At 40.9% G+C, this 20,764-nt stretch overlaps 1 protein-coding gene across 4 annotated transcripts in view; it reads right to left on the bottom strand.

Annotated features, from left to right (window-relative positions):
- PPARA (peroxisome proliferator activated receptor alpha) overlaps positions 1 to 19,939 on the bottom strand; it is a 31,406-nt gene extending 11,467 nt beyond the window's left edge. Inside the window, exons 1-6 of one of the 4 annotated variants that reach the window (XM_014264140.3) lie at positions 19,799 to 19,939; positions 17,400 to 17,522; positions 15,794 to 15,849; positions 3,815 to 4,059; positions 2,320 to 2,480; positions 1,249 to 1,387 (exon numbers count right to left, since the gene is read on the bottom strand). In XM_014264140.3, the coding sequence (XP_014119615.1) occupies positions 1,249 to 1,387; positions 2,320 to 2,480; positions 3,815 to 4,022 (508 nt within the window). In that variant the 5' untranslated portion in view covers positions 4,023 to 4,059; positions 15,794 to 15,849; positions 17,400 to 17,522; positions 19,799 to 19,939. Of the gene's footprint in view, positions 1 to 1,244; positions 1,388 to 2,319; positions 2,481 to 3,814; positions 4,060 to 5,739; positions 7,003 to 15,793; positions 15,850 to 17,399; positions 17,523 to 19,798 lie in introns of those variants that run through there. The other 3 variants (XM_005482704.4, XM_074538981.1, XM_074538982.1) reach the window with 3 other exon arrangements.
- Between the last annotated feature and the right edge of the window lie 825 nt (positions 19,940 to 20,764).

Here is a 20,764-nt window from a genome sequence, read left to right as displayed (position 1 = left end):
CAAGTCAGCAGTCATTCCCTTTCCCACATGTTTGCTGCAATAAAACTGTGGCTATTCCCTTCCACTGGAGCCCAGGTGGCCACAGAGTTTTTAGTAGGATGAAACAGCTTCACATGGATATCAGTTCCTGCCAACCAGCCCTGCTCCCTGCTCAGCTCCCAACCTGAGATGTTACTTTGTTGTCCAGCACACTTTTTGAGGATGGTTATCCCCAGTCTCACAGAGACTACCAACCCTCTCCCAATGCACCTCAATCTCAGTCAAAGCTCACTGCAAGAGAGCCAGGCTTCAGCAGAACCAGAGGGTAAACTCTCCCAGTGCCTCCTGCTGGGACTCTAGACTACAATGTCACAAGCAGCTTCCTTGGTCATGTTCCCATCCCAACTGCATAGTTTCCTTAGGAAATTTGTCTCCTAATCCACAGCTTTTCACCTATCCCAGTGTTTTTACCTACTTTCACATTGCACCTGCCCTCAGGTTCAGCCTGGACAATATCAGAGCCAAGCAGGGAAAACCACTGTCATCTGGCCTGGTGAGATGTGCTTTGTCATGGCTTGGCCTCTCCCTCTTCACTGGTGCTGCTCAGCAAGCTCTGTCCTGCACAGAGAACTGCCTTGTGGGCTGAAATTGGTCTGTAAGCCACAAGCTTGCCACCCTTATCTTAAATCACTAGCACAATCAACAACATAACTTTTAAACTGGATATCTAAATGCTCTGAATTTTAAACCATTCTGTTTAACAAACAACCTAGCAGATTCCTGTTGCACAGTCAGCATAGACCTTTGCCCTCCCTCCCCACTTTCTGAACCATCTGCCCAAGAGCTGTTGCACTGTAACCTGAAAAATAATGAAGGCTGCTTTCCTACAGATTTCTATCCTACATCACTCCCTCTCACAATGAAAGCAGTTGTTCTCCTCCTACTCTTCTACAAAACCCTCAATCAGAATTCTTCCAGGATTGAAATTTGTTTCAATGGGAGTACTGGTGCCAAAGTTCTGGGGTGAGGAAAAGCAAATAAATGAACATTCATATGGACAAAGTGAGATGTAGCACAACTGTGTAAAGCTCATAACAGCACATTTGGCAGCTCTGTATCAACCACATGAAACTGGCACCCCCACAGCGACCTACCCTGTAAAAAATCTGAGGTTCAATTCATGTGTGTGAGTAAAAATGCTATCCAAGTGCCTGCCTCCAGCAGCAGACTCTGGGTAGGAGCAAACAAATGAAGGGCACTCTTACCTACCATTATGTGACATTCCAACTGAAAGGCACTTTTGAAAACGACAGTATTGGCACTTGTTACGATTTTTTTTCTGAATTTTGCAGTTGCGATCACATTTATCATAGATGAGTTTTAAACGAATTGTTCTTCTAAAAAAGCCCTATAAAAAGTTTGAAAAAACAATGTTAATGAATGGTGACTACTAAGCTTTGATCATACAGGTGATTTTTTTTCTTTTACCATTTATTGTAGAACAGCCTCTACCTCCACTGCTTTCCAGGATGTCTCCAGTCTGCAATGCAAGGTTGCTCACACACAGGCACAGCAAATCCAGAGCCATCTCAACATTTTGTGTCACATCACAGAGCAACATGTCATTTAGGCTGTGGGACACACCTGGCTAGGAACTGGTTACATCTCTAATAGAAATTCTGCATTATTCCATAAGATTTACATTCAAATGATCATGCTGACATGATGCATGAAAGAAAGCTGTATACAAAGACTGTTATTTCTCTCCTCTTACCTTCTAATATAGAAAAGAGATGGAAATATACAACATTAAAGGAAAAATAATAGAATCTTATTGTTCATGGGTTATATAATCTCAAGAATTATGCATTAATGGTAAGAGTAATTTGTGCTAGAGACATGCCCTGGACCCAAAACTACAAGAGGTACAAGACTAAGGGATTCAGGCAGCATGTGGTGGAGGTGAGAAATTCAGGATTTGTTGGTTTTATAACAGGAATGTGTTATACTCCTCCTAGCCATACTCCCACACAAAATGGTAGTGGAGCAAGAAGGTTTAGATTTATTTTTTTTTGGTCACAGTTTAGTGTTTTGTTTTAGTATTTCACTAACTAAATACAGAAAAGCAGTATTAAAATTATCACTGTGAATTGCTCCTGCTTGATGAAGGTCTGAGTTATGGTATCTGCATGACTTACTTCAGAAAAAAGATCCCAGATAGGAATTGTAATGGCTAGAGCTATAGTAATGAAACATTTATATAGCAAATGTTTATCTTCACATTACCCCATAAATAAAGTAACATGATTGAGGTTCTTAAGAAGAAAATGATGACTGTACCTTACAACCTTCACAAGCATGTACTCCGTAATGGTAGCCTGAGGCTTTATCCCCACAAATTCTACATTCAATGTTTAGTGCTCCACTGGATGATTCATCTATGCCACCTGGAGCTGTGGCAAAATTAATGGATGAAGGACTGGATGCTGGTGAAAGGGTGTCTAAAAAAAAAGGAACACTTCATAAATACTATGCTAACAAGATTGATATATTTTCTATTCTAACAACCACACAAAAAATGAGCTTATTCTAAAAAATAATCTTGTGTTAATAGTCATGAAGTGAACTAATGTTTGATCATAATTCTTTGAAACATAATTTACGTTTCCAGTGCAAACACACAAAAAATACAGAGTGTACCTTGCTAATTTTGGTGTGACATGGGATGTCAAAAAGGAAAGGGCCTTACTGAAGTGACTCTGGCAACAAGAACTACTTGGGTGATAATGGAGCCAATAAATACACACCACACCACTGCTCTTGGCAGAAAGTTGTGAACAGCTCATCTTGGCTTTGCATCTTCCATCTCTTGTGCTGCAGGGATGAGCAGGGCATCTCTTGTTGCAGCACCACAAGAGACAGATTCTTACCTCACTCAGATACACTTGAGATACATGTAAGGACTCCTGACATTTGAAAAGCTGCTCATAATTTTAAATGACAATCTAAACTGAGGGCTGAAAAGCAGAGGGATGAGTCCTGCACATCAGCAGAAAGGCTGAACAGCTGTTAAAAGGAAGGTAACACAAATGCCTGATTCTAAAATAGCCTGGCTCAGATATTTTGTGTTTTTCTTCTAATGGGCAAAGCATTTCTGAATCCTACAATGAAATAAACTCGCCAGACGTGCCACCAGTGGATGAACACATTACAAAACTAACATGTTCCAACCTTAATTATTTCAATTAATATTTCCACCTTGTTTGAGGAAAATATTTTCTGAGGCCAGAATTTCTTTTATCTTCCATCTTGCAACTTGCACCACAAGACTTCAGCAAATTAATGGGTGTGTTATTTTAACAGACAGATTAAGAAACACTCATGAATGTAGGTCAGCAAGTATTATGTTGGAAAAAAAAAAACCTTGGCACGGAACTCAGAGTCTCCATTGCCAGTGCTGCCAAGCCCACAGGCATCAGAGTCATCAGGAACAGCCTAAACCCCAGGATTTTTTTAAAGTGCTATTTCATTTTACTTGCCTTATGGAATTTGAGCCTTGAAAGCTTACATTCTGCATGTTCTCTGACCACAAAACCAGTACATTTTGCAGTGAGCACTGAATACTCCATGAGAAGGTGATCTGAATTATTATAGGCCTTGTACCTTGACCTACACTCAAATAATTGTAAAGCCTCTGAAGAACAATGTTATAAACAAATACACACATAAAGCACATTATAACTTCATCATAAACAATAATTACAGCATTAAAGTAGTTATTAATTTCTACCATTCTATTTATAAAAGAAAGTTTTATGTTAAACCAAACTCTTACCTGTTATAACAGATCCATCAGATCCTGGACCATTTCCCAGTGACTGGAATTCTGTTAAACTTAAAGCTCCAGAACTATCATCACCTAGAGACTGGGACAGGTCTTGAATGTTCTCCATATCTTGTAGGAACTCTCCAGATAAAGGGCTGTCTATATCCTCCTCCTCCAAGGGAGTGAGGGGATAGAGCTGGTTTTCAGTGTCCACCATTTTGATCAAGTAGAGCAGTCACTTAAACTTCTTTATACTGGTGAAAGAATAATTTTTTTAAAAAAATCAGATAATTAGAAAAAATATTTGAACCAGTTGCAGCACACTGAATACTGGATTTCCAATCCAAAAGTGAAATATTATACAACATTGTATTGCTCTGGAAGCTTTATGCAACATGAATCATCAGGAGCACAGGGTGGGGAAAATTCCCCCAAATACTTCAAGATGAATGAAAGTTATGACAAGGTCATTCTGTAGATGGTTGTTTTCTCTCCATTGTTGAGAAAAGTGTTTCTACAGAAGGCATTATGCACTTCCCACCAAAACTTATAACAAATATCAATATTCTCCTCACTTTTCTTGAGCAGGAGAAATAAAGGCAATGCTGTCACTGTTACTAAGTTGCCATCTCATTCTGCAAATACCATTAGTACAGATTTATTTGCCCAGTTCTTTGAAACAGGATAGTTTTATCCAGAAAAGGAAAATCATTTCTATGTCACATAGTGCAGCAAGCAGGAATATGTAGGAGAGTTAGTATGTGAATTTATCCATGATTTCCAGTTACAGACAACAGGGATGTTACTGTGTGCCCACTGTGCTGGTGGGTGGGAGCAGGTTGCAGCAGGCACTGGGCTTCTTGCACCCAGTGTTCCCTGCTGAATCACATACACATCTCTCCAAGTACCACTTCTTCATCCAGCACACAGATTTTGAAAAGATTAAGAGAAAACTGAAGTCTACCCTCAACCAAAATAGGCATTATCTGTCAGGAAATCAAAGGAAAGGCTTGAGAGCTGACCTCTGGACATGGCAACAGCTGCCTGGTATCCCCCAAACCACACCATACCTTTCCAGGTTTACAATCAATATGTAAAATTCAGCAGCCTTTTTAGCTAAATTTCTGTAAAAACAACCTAATAGCTAGTGAAACATAAATGGAGTGCTTCTTGTTTTAACTATTAAATTACATACCCTTTTGTACTTTCAAACACTACAATTAAATTACAGCTGCTTAATCATTAGCACTCTTGTTAATGATTAACTGGTACTTAAGCAAGCATGGCAACAACATAACAATTTCTGAAGACTCAAAATATACTAATATTCACAATACTGACAATTAATTTTTTATAAGCACAGAAAATCTGTAAGAAATATGCCTAGCATTTATGCACTAAACTGCCTTCTGGCTTCTCTTGTGTTCAGTGCATGTTTGCACATGCATATGCTTTCACTGGCAGGTTTCACATAATATGCATTGATCTTTGCTTGAATGAAAAAAGCTCCTAAAATAAAAAGGGTAATGAGTATGAAGCTTGTTTCATATTCACAGAAAGATTTTTGCTTTACAAAAGCCCTGTACATGTTACAAGAGTAGATGCAGTAGATGCAGCATGATGATTCCACTCAAAGATCTGTGTCTTCTAAGTATTGACAAAAATCCTGTGCCACAAAGACATTGGCAGAGGATTTTCTCAGTTTCCCATACAATCATTCAGTCTCCATAACCCCCTTCTTATCCCCAAGTACCAACACACACAAACTGAAAACAAGAGAATGGAACATAGAAGAATGACACCATTTCATGTAATTATGGTTTTAAGGTCAAACAGGTTTTACTCTCTCACATCCTGTTATCTCTGAAATATGTCTATTTTCACAAGAACTCTTTTCCCACCACCTCACTGTGAATACCCACTGAGTAACTTACCTAGCAACTTGAAATCAGTCCCAAAGAAATCAGTCAGATTATTAAAGAAAAACACCCCAACATGCAGCTATCAGTTACTTGCTTCATTTTTGGCACGGGATGGAGGGATACCAAACCTCCAGCCCTTCCACATTTAATACTTGCCACACCAGGGATAATCTCTGTAAGGAAACAGGTCTGTGAGATGCAAAGGTCTCTGGGAAGCAGTAACAAAGTCTGATCTCTCTGCATAAACAAATTGATCGTGTAAAGGGCTTGCTTGCAAATACCAGGGTTAAAGTTGAAACAGCCATTACCTCTAGGTCATTTTGAGAATGCTGGGGTTGAAAACAGCACATGTAAACTCGTGATTGCAATAGATATTTTTAGAAAACTTCACTGGATAGGAAGAGCCTTGAATATGTAAGAATGTACATATGTAAGAGCCTTGAATATGTAGAATATTTCCAATATCCTGATTCAACACAAAAAATGGAAAACAGGATTTGGTATCTACAGTGTGACACCCAGACTTCCACCTGGCAAAGGATGCATATTTCTAATTTATCATGTGATAATTTATTCAATTTTCATAGTTTGTAACTTTACATACTTGTATTATTTTTATTTTTGAAAGTATTAATAACATAAGTCAGAGAACATTTTCTATGCATGTGATGAAAAAATTTTGTAAGCTACTCCTTCATCAAGACTGCCAGTTGCACACCCCATCTTCAAAAACACTCACCCAGAAAAATGTCATTATTCTTCCCTTTACTGAGTTGTACTCTGAGATACCACATGCAACTTATAGGTATCCTTGCCTTCAAAAGAAATCAAAATTCACATACCCTAATTTTGAAAGCTGACAGCAAAGTTGTAAAGTCAGGATCTTAAGTCACTTAAGGAAAAATTCTATGCAAGCTTGATTTGAATTCTCTCCCAGCCCCATGGCAGGTGAGTGAGCAAGTGGGGCTTGGCTGCCTCCTGGGGTTAAGCCCAGACAAATGACAAAAAAACATGGAAATGTTTTTTTTTTTGTTAATTTATATTGTTCAGCCAAACTCCAGGGGAATTTACTGAGCTAGGAAGCTTTGTTTCTTTGGACCCAGGATTTTCTGTGCCAGTGGATTTTAAATTACATTGGTTAGTGTATGTTACAGATCAGTGTCTCTGAACAGGACCACTCAAACCCTCCTTTAAAATGTTACTAAACCTTTCAGCTGAATTCTAGACCTTCAAGACTATTTATTCACTATTTCCCTTTTTCACTTATGTAAAACATTTATTATACACTAAATAGTTTTAGAAATTTGTTTTGCCAAGATTACTGTTTAAGAAGTAGCTAATACAGGGCAGCAACAAAATTATTCAGGAGATAATGAAACTATTTCTTTCAAATATCATACCCTCTCACTTTCACACAACAGATGCAGTCACTAATGGAGAAAAAACTACAAAGAGGAAATTAATTTTCAGCAAACAGAAATAAGAGAGGTAATTCATCTCACCTAATGTCAAACAGCTCACTTAACATGTTTGGGTTGAGTGGAGCTCAATGGAATTTCCAGAGCCATGACTGATCTTGGAGGCCATGATTACACACTAAAAACGTGGTACTTTTCAATCCAACCACTTCCCTGATCTAGTTCACTGCAAAGCCTTACAAATATTAGTGCTGGCTCAATGGAGAGAGTAGAAATAAGCAGCTGGGCAGAGGGACACACGTGCTGCATGGCCAAAATGTAACTGCATATGCAGCCTGAACCCCCTGTGCAGAATCCAGCGACTGTGTGGACAGGCTGGGTCTGCAAACCAAGCACTTGCACTGCCTGAGGTGAAGAAGCCAATGTGGGAGGTGCAAACTGCTCTACAGATCAGACAGCACCTCTATTACATTAAGGGGCATTACCATCTTTTGGCAGGGCTATGGAACTGTCATGCAGGCAGCTATGTGCACATCCCATAGATATTCACCTTCCAGCTGTAAAATTGCCACTGAAATCCAGTAATGCCTGAAGATCCAGGCACTTACTCTGAGGTGACACAACATGCTCCAAAAAATAAATAACAAAAATGAAATTAAAGTTCCAATGCTGGAAACTCAAGTTGAGAGTAGAATCTAGCTCAAAAAAAGACTTCAGCTGCTGGCAAAGAATAAAGCAACATCCCAGCATCAAGTGGCTTTCTAAAGGAGAATTTTGAATTCAACAAGCCCCTCAATACCCTGGTAAGTAGGAACTCCCTTCAGAACACTTTGTGTTTACACTGGCTTCATATTAGACAAGAAAACAGATTTCACCATATCTCATGCACACCATTAGCCAGCCAGCCTGTACCAGCCAGCTGAGCTGCAGACCACAGCTCCCGGGTATGGGTGCAACAGGATCTGAAGCCTGTGTTCAAAGGAGCCCCCGCAATCCCTCTGGCAGCAGGAGCCACATTTGGTTTCAGCAGCAGCAGGACAGGAAGGTTTTGCAACCTTTGCCTCCAGGCTCCAAAGACAAGACTTACAGGTCTGTCACCTCAAGTTTACACCTATCAGCAATCATGCTTGCTTTCTTCCACACAAATGGATGTATCAAACATGGCATTAATCAAATTTGCATCAAGGCCCTTCTGATAAAGGAAAATCCCATATTGAAAAGAGGGCAGATTGAGGTGTTGTTTAAACTGCCTTCAAGCTCAAATAGGTTCAAGTTTGCAGAGAATGCCAGCATGACTGAGATGTTTTGGTTGTTTGGTTTGGTTTTTTCTCCTCTAAATGTGAGTTTTCATATCCAAAAAATAAATGCTTTGGAGCTTTCTGTAACTGGGAATAGGAAGACTTGATTTTTCTGTCTAGTGAATGCTGAACTGAAACTAGACTCAGAAATAGCTGCATGTCAAAGTAAAGCTTTCAAATCTCTTTTAAATCTATGTCTGCTGAATCCTTTAAAGAGCTGTCAACTCAGAACTTCAGCATAAGTCAAGAGTAATATAAATTAACAAACTATATAATACCATACTCAGGGTTATTGAAAAACCTGTAAAACCTGTAATGTTTTCCTTCAATTTACTGTTTTCTTCAAGAAGTGTTTTTGGAGGGGTCTTTGTTGCTTTGGGATTTTGTTTGTTTGTGGGGCTTTGGGAATTTTGTTTTTGTTGGTTGCTTTGTGTATTTTGAGTTCCTAGGTTTTTGTATTTTAACTACATTATAATCCAGCTTGAAATTTAGACAGTAGCAAGCCCAAACAAGCACTGCCAAGGACTCAAGTGAAAAACTTTGTGTTAAAAAAGTCTTTTCTTTTGCTTCAACTTTTATACTCCAGATACATGGAAGGCCTAAAAACCTCTCAATTTGTTAATGGTGTCCATTCCATTTTTATAATCAAATTGAATATCAGCCTAATCTATAGAATCAATACACTACTGTTAATATAGCTAAAAAAAAATCAGCCTGTAAAGCAGTATGAAGGAAGATTATTCAGTTTACATTAGTTGTTAATGCACTTAAAGCAAATATTCATATTACAGTTCATAATATCCAGTACTTTTGAGGCATAACCACTGAAGAAAGTATATTTTATTAACAAGAGACTCAAAAGGACAAGAAGAATTTATTTTCTGCAAGAAACTAAGCCATGGCATCATCTTAGTAACCTCTGTGTTATAGAGCAGTCTGTGTTCTCTGCCATGTGCTGCCTCTCAGGCTCACTACAGTTCCACCAATGCTGCTCACAACTTACCAGAACTTCTACTGAAAACCCCACTCCACTGTCACATTTACAACTTTGTACTTGCAACACACTCCCCCTTTTCCTTTCCCCTCCCAAATGAATCCCCAGCTTTTGCTCTTTATCCAATCCATTTCAATGTCAGCTTCTCTTTAAGTCTATATTCCAATAGACTTGAAGAGAATATATTCCAATAATCCAGTCAAATTATTCCATGCTTGAGGAAGACTCAAAAGTTTACATGTGCTAATCACAACAGGTTGTGCTTCACAGTTCTACAGATTCTGAGGCCTCTGTGACAACACCTGGCAGGCCATGGAGCTGAGAGCACACAGTGCCACACATGCTGGGTGTGTGACATGTGGAGACCACAACTGCTGAGAAATGGAGAGCTGGTGCATCATCTAAGAGGCTGCTCCTGCTGCATGCACATCAAAAGCTGGGCTCTGATTTATGATTGATATTTGAACCAAGGAGAGGTCACATTCAGACAAACACGACATACATTTATTTGCTATTTGATCCAAGAGCCAAGGTCACGTTCACACAAATGTGTCATCTGAGTGTTTGCTTTATTTTTATTACCCCCTTGATGAACTTCAAGTTATTTTACTTTCCTCAGGTGTCCCAAAAACTCCTTACTCATTTATTCAGTGTGTCCCAAAAACTCCTTGCCCATTTATTTGGTGTGTCCCAAAAACTCCTTGCCCATTGACTTGGAAGTTGCCAGGTTTTTCCAAGTTTTGCAATACTGTGTAAATGTCTGATGAGCTAATTACATCAGCCAAGCTTTTGAATTGATTAACAGTTAGGGACACCTTCATTTCAGAGATCAGAGCTCAGATTGAGGCTAAATCTGGTTGCATGGTATGGCTGGAATTAAGGGAATTAAGAAAAAGGAACAAACCAAAAATCCCACTAAAACTGCATCTTATGAACTGCAGGCATAGATTAGATGCCCTAAGCCATACTCAGGTGGTTTTTTCCTAAAATTAATACATAACAATAAGTTTGAGTGGTGAAGTCACAGCTGATTACAACATGTCCAGCATTTACAAACAGCCCACGCATTTGCCCCAACATGCTGCTCACTGGGAACCAGATCCTTCAGACTAAATTGGAATGCTGCAATTGTTTCCTTACACATGTGATTACTGCATCTCAGGTTATGAAAAGTGTGTGCTCAACAATTTTCTAACTATACCCTGATATTCCACTGAGACCTCATTTGTTGAAGGACACAGACATCAGAGGGTAACAGGCAAATAGAAATTGCATTTTAGAGTGGTGCCTAAATGATTATCTCCAATATAATCAATTCCTGTAGTAAATAAAATGTAAGCCCCTTGCTAAGTCTCTTACAGAATACATTTTCACTACATATGGTAAAAATAAACTTCATAAGGTAACAAATTAAAGACATCTGTGCAACTGAAATTGTCAATTAAAATTATAATCTAATATACACAGATGCAGTGCAAGGCAAAATTTTTGGCATATTGATGGTGCTGCTACATAAACCTCTCACTCAGAAGATTTACTTGCTCACATGCTTGATAAAAACACCCAAAACCAAATAAACCCAGAAAAACATAACATACATGAATGTTTTGTCAATGAAAACACCATAACTTTTACAAGCATAACTGTCTAGTAACTCCTCCTGACAAATGTGAAAATTCAGACATACTATATTTAGGAAAAGAAAAAGCCAATTGCCACTGACTTAAACACTTGGATGTGCTTTCTGAAACTGATGGTATTTCAACAATATTTAGGGTTCGTGTGTAAGTACAGATAACTTCAAATGTTCTTACAAAACAGGATATAGGAATCCCTTTTGGCTTTTATCTGCAGACCTTTATGTGTGATAGCAAGTGGTATATATTCCTGATAATAATATATTCTTTAGTATGTTATCATAATATATATATATATCATATAGATATTATAACATATAGCAGTAACATGCTCTTTAGAAATTAGAATGCTCGCTGTGTTGTAAATAAAAATACTTCTCTTTAGCTGAAATGTTATAAAAGAAGCATAAGAAATAATGACATAATCTTTTGTTTTCTGAGCATATTTAACCTTCCTGTATTATTTCAACCTTGCTTATTCTTCAGAAGAAGAGCAATGGATTGTTCCTATCAACTCATTCATAAATACAACAACCTCATTCAAGGCCATGCATTATATATGACAGATGCCAATTCATTTTGAGTTTATTGACTGGCAATGAAATTTTTGCAGCTGCATATGGTTTTGTGAGTTTAAACAGCACAATAAAAGGTTGGGAGCACTGAGGCAGCGCCCAGATTTGATAAGCACCATTCACACAGGTGTTCACTATGGCCCACATGGCACCCCCAAAGCATCACAAACACACTGAGGCTGCTTCAGCCTGAGCTCGCTTGTTCCCCTGTGCTGGCTGGAAACTGAGAGCTCAAACAGAACAGACAATTGCTGAATTCACATTGCATCACTTCCTCAGCAGGGTCACTAATGTGTTTTCCTTTCCTCTTCCCAGCCACCAACTTCCATGAAAATGACTGAACTTTAGTGCCTTTGCAGCCATTACTGCTCTCTCTAATTTGAGCAGGTTTGTGGGTTCAGAATTATTGGGCTGGGGGCACAGGACAGCAGACCATACTGCACAACCTGACAGGTAACTAGACCAGAAAAGTAAGAAAACAATCCTGAAAATTGCTCTCAGTTTTGGAGGAAAACTCTCTTCCAAAACTGATCTGGACATTTGCCTGCACCACCCCCTAATTCTTGCAGACATCTTAATGGCAACATTCTTCCTGAATAAAGAGCTATTGTTTTGGAACAAAACTTTCAATCTGAAAGGAGAGGAGAATAAGAAAAAGACAAATTGAAATTACTTAATGCAAAAATTTGAAAGGTGTGTTTAGCATATTGATTTAAGATTGTGAAAAGTTCCATTTGAGTCTTAGCTGTCATTTAATGATTAGGCCTTGCAACCTCTCATTTTTAGTGGGACCAAATTTTGACTGTGAAAAGTTCCATTTGAGTCTTACCTGCTATTTAATGATTAGGCCTTGCAACCTCCCATTTTTAGTGGGACCAAATTTTGACTTGATTTTGACTTAGACAGATACAACTTCTCCATCTGACAAACTCCCAAATTTTGCCACACTGATCTCATTACACATGTCCTGCTCAGAAAAATAGAAATAAAAAAGCCCACAACTTTGCATCTGTACATTTTCCTACAAAAGCTCTCCTACTTAAGGAAAGTAGGAGAGACATGAAATTTCTTAGTTTTTTCTTTTCATTTATAGTTTAAACTTCTGGCTTGGGCTCCTTATTGTTTTGGCTCAGGACAAAAGACCAGTTGCTTTGGTATGTGATACTGCAATTATTGCTTCCAAGATCAATAACAACAAAAAATGTTGTTCCAAAAATTGTGTTTCTTCCTCAAGAATACCTCCTTTCAGTCACCAGCTCACTCCCCATCCCAAATCTCAGATCAGTCCTTTTCAATATTCTTTCAGCTGTCATTCCCTCTGCTCTCTCACCCATATGAACCCATCCCAAATCACCTCCTTCACCCCCTTGGTGCTGCAGTCTCCCATCTCAGCTCCTGCAGCATCTGCACAGCTGCACCCCCCTCACCATCTGCAGCTCCTCAATGATTCATCACCAACCACAACAGACCAGGATTATTCACTGCTGAAAAGCTACAGTGGAATTTACATCTGTTTCTGGAAGACATTCAAGAAGCCTGAATTCGCCTTCTTAGCAGAGAACACCACCACTGTGTATTTGCAGTGGTTTTATTTCACTGATAAACTTTTTTCCCTTGTGCAGACATAATAACATGACTTATTTGATAAATTAAATTCAGCTTAGCAGAGGGATTTATATCCTTTAAAAAGTAATGACCCTCACAAAATGTTACAAATTTAGGCCTCTTCTGCTTGCAAGTGTCTTTGAAAATTGAGTCATTCCAATGGGCCAACTTTTACACTCTTCTACCTGCACATAAAAATCCAATGTCATCTGTAACTAGCATCTGAAGTTTTTAGTTCACTTATTCTTTATTGTGCTAGAATTTTACTCATTCATTAGAAATACTTTTCCTCTTGTTGCTCAGCTATTACGTTTAAATAAATCAACAAATGAAACCTGCTAAAAATAAACTAACTTCAATTTAATGTCATGCCACAACTCCGAGTGGAATGCAAAACAAAATTCTTTCACTTTTTCTTGCTGGGCTTTTTGTTGGTTTTGGTTTGTGGTTTTGCTTTTTTTTGCTGAGAGAAAGGCCTTTAGTTTTATTCTGACAATTCAGACATCCCTACTTTTAGAAGTTTTTCTTGTGATAAATGTATCACACAATACCAAAGTTTACACTGAGTTAGTGTTACTGACAGGAGCCTTGGCAACAGGCATGAATGCAATTAATCTACATTTTTTGGCAAATGGACATCAAGTGCTTGTACTTGCAAGCTCCTGACGTGTCAGATAGAGGATATACTTGGGACACATGACTTCACAGCTCTAAATCAGGTCACTCACTACAGTGTACAGATCACAAGCCTCACACTCTTGGTGATCAAAAAGTGCCAAACTATACCAAATTATTTTCCTGCCATGTTTTCCCTGCTCATCCTCTATGATGTGAAGACTATCTGGTGCCCAGTTTAACAGCAATACCAGCGCTGCTGTACATCTGCTACCCCACTCCTAAGCAAGCAAGCATCTGCAGAAAGGTGGAGGAAGAATAAGAGTCCAGTGAAACAACCAGGAAAAGAAAACCTCCTTAAAAAGCCATGTATGTATTTTCATCTTTTCAGTTTTACTTCACTTTGTAAGGCATTTCAGCTGCCTTGCATCAGGCATTGAAAGAGCAGTTATGGGGGACACAGCACACAGTCCCTCTCCAAAGCAGAGTTACTGGCTGCAAAATAAGGTTACTTTAAGGATACCTAGCCAAGTCAGCTTAAGTAACACACATCAAAAGGATGTCCCTTCAGTAGCTCCCTGGCACTGCCGGCCCGGCACCTTCCGTGTCCCTCTGTCCTTCCAGCCACGCTGCTCCCCGCTGCCGGATCCCGCTGGCACCGTGAATGCCCCGGGCCGGAGCTGCCCTGGAGCCTGCCCGACACCGCTGTGCCCGGAGCGGCCTGAGAGGCTCCCAGGAGAGCGCCCGGCCCGGGGCGCTGCTCGCTGCTCCGCCTCCCTGCATCCCGGCACTCCGGGAACAGTCCCTGGCCAGGTTAATTCCCCAGCGCAGACACAGTTCCATTCACTGAACCGGTAACCCAGCAAAACCACGGACAGCTACAGAGAGCTGAGCAGACTCACCGAGGGGCAGCAAACGGGACGGACAGAGGAGCATGGATGGGAGAGGGAAAGGAGGAGCCTAGATCAGATCCAGCCATGCTGTGCAGCCACACTTCTTGCTGTAGCCTGTCTTTGCAGGGCTGTCAGGAACCACCGACAGAGGACATCCCATTCTTTTTTGCATTTATGTGTTCATTCATACATGCTGAAAATCAGGTGCCCAGAACATATACTTATCCTGAAAATATTGGCCTGTTTATGCACAGTTTCATCTGTACATCCCCAGCACAGAACCACAGGTACAGCTGTTGCTTTGGTCAGAGGCAGTAACCCTGTGCTGCTTTCTCACTTACCTAGGTACTGAAGCTTGTCTCTTACTTACAAAGCTGCTACCTGATTTGATCACACTGGCCTGCTTAACTGCACACAGCATGTGTGCACTTTATATATATATAAATAAATAAATAAATATATATATATATATATTTACATATTTTATGTATATATATGTATATATATATCTATATATATATTTACACACACACACATATATATATATATATGGCTATTTGGTAATCTTCCACTGAAAACTGCCAATGAGCCAACAGTCCCGTGGGCTGCAATTAATTATATTTTAACATCAGAGTGTAGGAATTAATTGACAGCTGTACTGGAGGATTCCTCTGCTCTGTTGGACAGAAAGCCACCAGGCACTAATTAACAAGAGCCTCCAAAGCAGCCTCCTGACACAGCACCCACCTTCTCCCTTCTCCTCCCTGCACATCCAATTGGTTCTACATTATATTCTTCAGCCTTACTACTCCAGGGAATGTTTTCCATACCTGTTGAATAAAGATGCCAGAGAGTTTGGCTTGGTTTTGTTTGGTTTTGTTTAATGGGAACCTGCCCCATGCCTGCAGTGTCAGGTACTTTGTACCACTCTTCCTGAAGCAGTAACACAGAGCAGGTTAGCAAACATCATCAGTGATTCAAGCCTTCACTTTCAAGTAAGGTTTTGTAAATAAGACAGGAGCTGTTCTTACCTTCTGAACATTCATGTTCAGTGGTTTGCTCTGTGATTTGTTATATCAATCATTTCCTGTAAATAATTTTTAAAACAAAGCAGCATGTAGCACTTCTTTGTGTGACAGAACAAAACATAGAATGGCAATACAAGCCTGTATTCAGGTAATAGAACTTAGCATAAGAGTGCTGGATGCATGGATATACTCAACAAAACAGTAAGATCTGCCTCCAGATCTTAACCACAGGCTGTAGAATAGTTTCAAATGATCCACTTTTATGTTTTATTTTTTGTTGTTGTTAAATGTAGATAATATTAAGTCATTGCAGAATTATTTTTCCATTTAAAATACATCAAACTCTAAACCATTCACCACGATAAGTTCTCTCAGCTGCAGGATGTTATACACTCAAAAATGAGCAAGGATTTGTTCAACCAGCACTCCAAACAGCAGCTCTGGTTTCCTTCCACATACTTCTCAACAAAATGCAAACGAACTCATGAGATACAAAAATATGAAACACGAAAATATTGGACTAACTTGCTTTCACATGTATTTCATCTGCCTGGAGACATGCCAAAGAGCTGTACTAGCTCAGTACAACTTCAGCTCTCTGCTCTGAGCTCCTCAAGGCAGACACATTTTGGAACAAGTTTCTTTTACTATTTGGAAAGATTTAGGGAATAATTTCTCAGTTTATTAATCTTTTAAAACCCATGACAGTGTATCAGCATTTTTAGAAAGGGATAGGTAATTTGCCAAATGCTTGTCAATCTCTCCTACTCTTCGTGTTTCCACAGGCACGAGACAACTTGAACTTAAACCAAGAAATTTGGATGAACACAGCACCACAGAACAAACTATGCCTCTTTGGTAGTTTGCATCTTTCCAAAGTATAAACATTTTTAACACCTTACACACATTTTAAGACTTAGCAAAGCCTTAAACACAAACCAGTCATGTAACAGCTCCAGCCTCAGTCAGGATTAGAGTGCCAGGGAGCTGTGGTTTATAATTTATAGTAATCTGTGCACGAGAAGATTCACTGGACACAGAAATTACACTTCTTAGATATTTAAAGACACATGCAATGCATTTATAAATAAATATTGTTTCATAAGCAGAAACTATGAGAAGTGGTATGAGGAAGTGGAGTCAGATTTGGCAACATCTCAATGCCACATGCAATCTGGTCACACAACAATCTCACATTACTTGAGTATCTTTACAACACGTCAAATATCACACTCTTGGAGAGATTTTAGCTTGGAGCATTGTGATGATGAAGAGCCTAACCTTACCAGGCTTTCTACCTCAGGGAAAGATTCAGCCTTCTACTTCATAAAATGTCATTCAATATTTAACTTAACAGCCCTGGTCCTTTGAAATGCTGAGCACTCTGCTTCTAAAACATTAAGAATTCAGAATTCTACTGACTAGCACCTAAGACAGCAGCAGATATCAGACTATAAGGAAGTTTGACTTTGCCCTCCTGACTGTACTACTATTTTCTGTTTATCAGCTATTTACTGCCACTACATGCTCAGATTTCTTTCCTTGTCATTTGACTATACATGAATCACTTTTTACAGAGATTCTGTGCCCAGTCCATGTATGTACTCACCCCTTCAAGCAGCATCTTGCAAGACTGAAACAGAAGTCGTTTTCCAGAACCTTTTCCCCTTCCATTTCATGTGCAGATTGGTGATAACAAGCAGTTCTTCATCAATAAAAAGCTGCTGACATTCTTAAAAGAAAAAAAAAAGTGTCAATAAAATTTCCCAGGGCTTACAATACTGATTTTGCATAGCTATGATGTAATATAACTTAAGAAAAATATTTCTTTATGCTTCTTCTGAAAAAAAAAGCTTTCATTTCTCTTGGGCTAAGATAATTTTTTAAATGATTGAGTTTTTTTAATATGTCCCTAGTTTTACAGCTGGACCACACTGACATCTAGCTAACTAGGGAATATAACTGGTATAGCCCAGTATAATTCAGATTTTTTTCTTTCATACTAAAAGAATTCAAAACCACTCAACTGAGAATACTATAGTGACAGCCCTGTGCTATTTCAATTATCTGTTATAGAGTAAAATACTTTTTCTCCTAAAGAGCATTCTCACAAAGTCTTTCTGTGGACACATTTAGAGCAGTTACAGTTTCCAAGGTGCACACACAGCCCCATGAGATGTCTTTGCAATTGACCTTTATTTTGAGGATTTACATCTCAAAGGTAGAGATTTTGGTTTTATATATTTTATAAAGTCTATATATTTTTAAAAAAGCATACACAACTAAAAATAACTAACAAATTAGAGATGCAGAGAGGTTTTGATAAAGTGGATTAAAAATATGTTTAAATTCCAAAATTATGTAAGAAAATATGGATGCACATTTAATAAATATGAATTAAATTTCATTTATTTTCCAAGGTAAGTATGGTGTTCTCTGTTTCCCCCCTTGCAAAAATATGACATGTGCAACAGAAGCAAAGTCAGAACCCAAATCTCATCAGGAAAGCTATAGAAAAGTAAGGACAAGAATAGAGCTGTTTGTAATTTTGAAGTTCAAGCTGCTTCTGAAAAAATAATAAGAAAAGTTATGTTTCCTTGGGACAACAGTGAGCATTAGAATCCATTTTTTAGAACAAGATTAGCATCTCAGGCCATATATCCTACTCTCCTGTAGGACATCATTGTCCCTTATATTTTTATAACACTCTGCACACGAAATATTAAAAGCATAACAGCACAAAATCACAGCTGAAGTGTAACCGTCTCTCCATGATTTAAAATTCATTACACCCTTTATGAGGACTACAGTATTAACAGAAAATGAGGACACTAAAGAACTACTTGGAAAGCAAGTGACAAACCCACAAGGTGTTTCCAGCAGGTAGCCAAAACTCCCCATGCACCTGACTGTAGAGGATGACAGTCAATATAAAGCACCAACAGCTTGATAAGAATGTTTTTTTGGACCATGCCAAGAATTCCTTCCAAAGACAGCAAGCATGCAGTCTGGGGAGTTCCACAAACCTCTGGTAAGGTCTGCGTGCCCTCATCCTTCCCATGCACTACATTGTATTACTTGAAACTCCCAAAGCTGCCGCTCAAAGTCACTGGGAGCCGGTGGCTGCTCATGCCAGCCAACAGAAGTTACGGTGCTGCTTTGGGTTCAGCAGACGTGTGACCACATCACATGAACCACAAGTGCCCCAGTTCCAGCACGAGACCAGGTAGCAGCCTCGGTGCTAAGTCAATGATTCAGGATTTACAAAGGAAATCGTTTTTACAGCTGATCCGTTTTGCCGCCTGCAAAGCAAATTTGAATAGGTGAGCAATGCCAGGTGCCAATGAGAAAAGTCTGTGCATGTTCTGTAATACAAGGAGTTTGACCACGATTTTCCTTCACAACAAAACTTATGCAACACCTTTATTAGTGCAGCACTACTAAGACACCCAATGCCAAAAGTGCCAAACATTATCATTCCAGATAATCCTGTGTGACGAATCCTGTGCTCATACTATTTCCATCAGAGAGCTTAGGAACAGCTTCCCGTGTCATTGAGTGAGACTGGGCCAATCTTAATATGAATTCAAGGCAACACCTTTTCCCACTCCTTTCCTTTGTTACTCGGGGAATACTTTTTGAAAAGCAAGTATCCAGCCCCACGGGGACAACCAAGAAGGCGGCAAACCGCAGAACAAGCCCCGGAGGCGTTCCCAGTGACCCGCTCCTCGGTCTCGGGACAGAGGACCCTCCTCTGCCCAGCCGGCCGGGAACAGCACAGCCCGCCGGACCGAGCCAAGCCAGCAGCGGGCACCTCCAAGCACGCACTTTCTGCCTCGTGCCCGAGTTCATTCCAGGTTAAGGGCAATCCAGATGTTCCATTTGGGACACATGACAGTTGCCAACCAGCCCCTCGTGTGACAGCCCCTCGCATTACCCCCTTCTCCGTTCCCACCTCCAGCGCCCTGAAACCCCGCTCTCCGTGGGCTTCCCGGGAGTCTCTTTTACCTGCGCCGGGCCGGCTCTGCCCGTCCCGCAGCCCCTCGGCCCCGTTCCCGCAGCCGGGCCAGGGCTCCGCTCCGAGCGAGCAGCGGGAGCCGCTACAGCATCTCCCCGGGCCGGCTACCTCCTGCTGCTGCTGTCTGCCGCCGCTCCGCCGAGGGCTTCACACCGCGGCGCCGGAGAGATAAGTAATAGCGAATGGCAAGGGAGGGAGGAGAGGAAAGGACAGGTCATTAGCAAAGCCGCCGCCGCGTTAGCGAGCCGGGGGCGTCACCCAACCCCGGGCGGGCGCTCCCGCCTCCTGCCGGCGCCCCGGCCGGGACACGGGCACCGCGCGGGCAGAGGCCGCCCCTAAGGCAGTACCGTGCATCGCTGCCACGGGCAGCGCAGGGCGGGGCCGGGCCGAGCCGTGTCCCCGGCTGCTGGCGAGGAAGGAGCGGGAGCGGGGAAGGAACGGGGAGGGAACGGGAACGGGAGTGGGGCGGGAGCGGCCGGTGACAGGTCCCGGAAGTGAGGTCGGCACACACCTCCCGCCGCGGCCGTGCGCCATTGGCGGGGCGGGGGCGGCCCCGCTCCCCTCACACCCCTCACTGCCCTCACACCCCCCACACTCCTCATTTCCTTCGCTCTCATCATTGCCTTCACTCCGTTCGCTGCCCTCATACCCCTCATTGCCCTCACACTCCTCACTGCCCTCACTCCGTTCACTGCCCTCACACCGTTCGCTGCCCTCATACCCCTCACTGCCCTCACTCGGTTCGCTGCCCTCACACCCCTCACTGCCCTCACTCCGTTCGCTGCCCTCACTCCCTTCACATCCCTCCCACCCCTCACTGTCTACATTGCCCTCACATTCCTCTACTGCCCTTGAACTCCTCAGTGCCCTCACATTTCTCGCTCCCCTCACTCCCCTCACAACCTCCCGGCTCCCGTTCCCTCCGTGCCCCCCCCATTTTTACCAGCACACGGGGC

The sequence above is a fragment of the Zonotrichia albicollis genome, chromosome 4, assembly GCF_047830755.1.
Source record: "Zonotrichia albicollis isolate bZonAlb1 chromosome 4, bZonAlb1.hap1, whole genome shotgun sequence".
Taxonomy (NCBI): Eukaryota; Metazoa; Chordata; class Aves; order Passeriformes; family Passerellidae; genus Zonotrichia; species Zonotrichia albicollis.
Note: the sequence above shows the minus strand (reverse complement) of the source record. Positions and strands in the feature narration are given on the sequence as shown.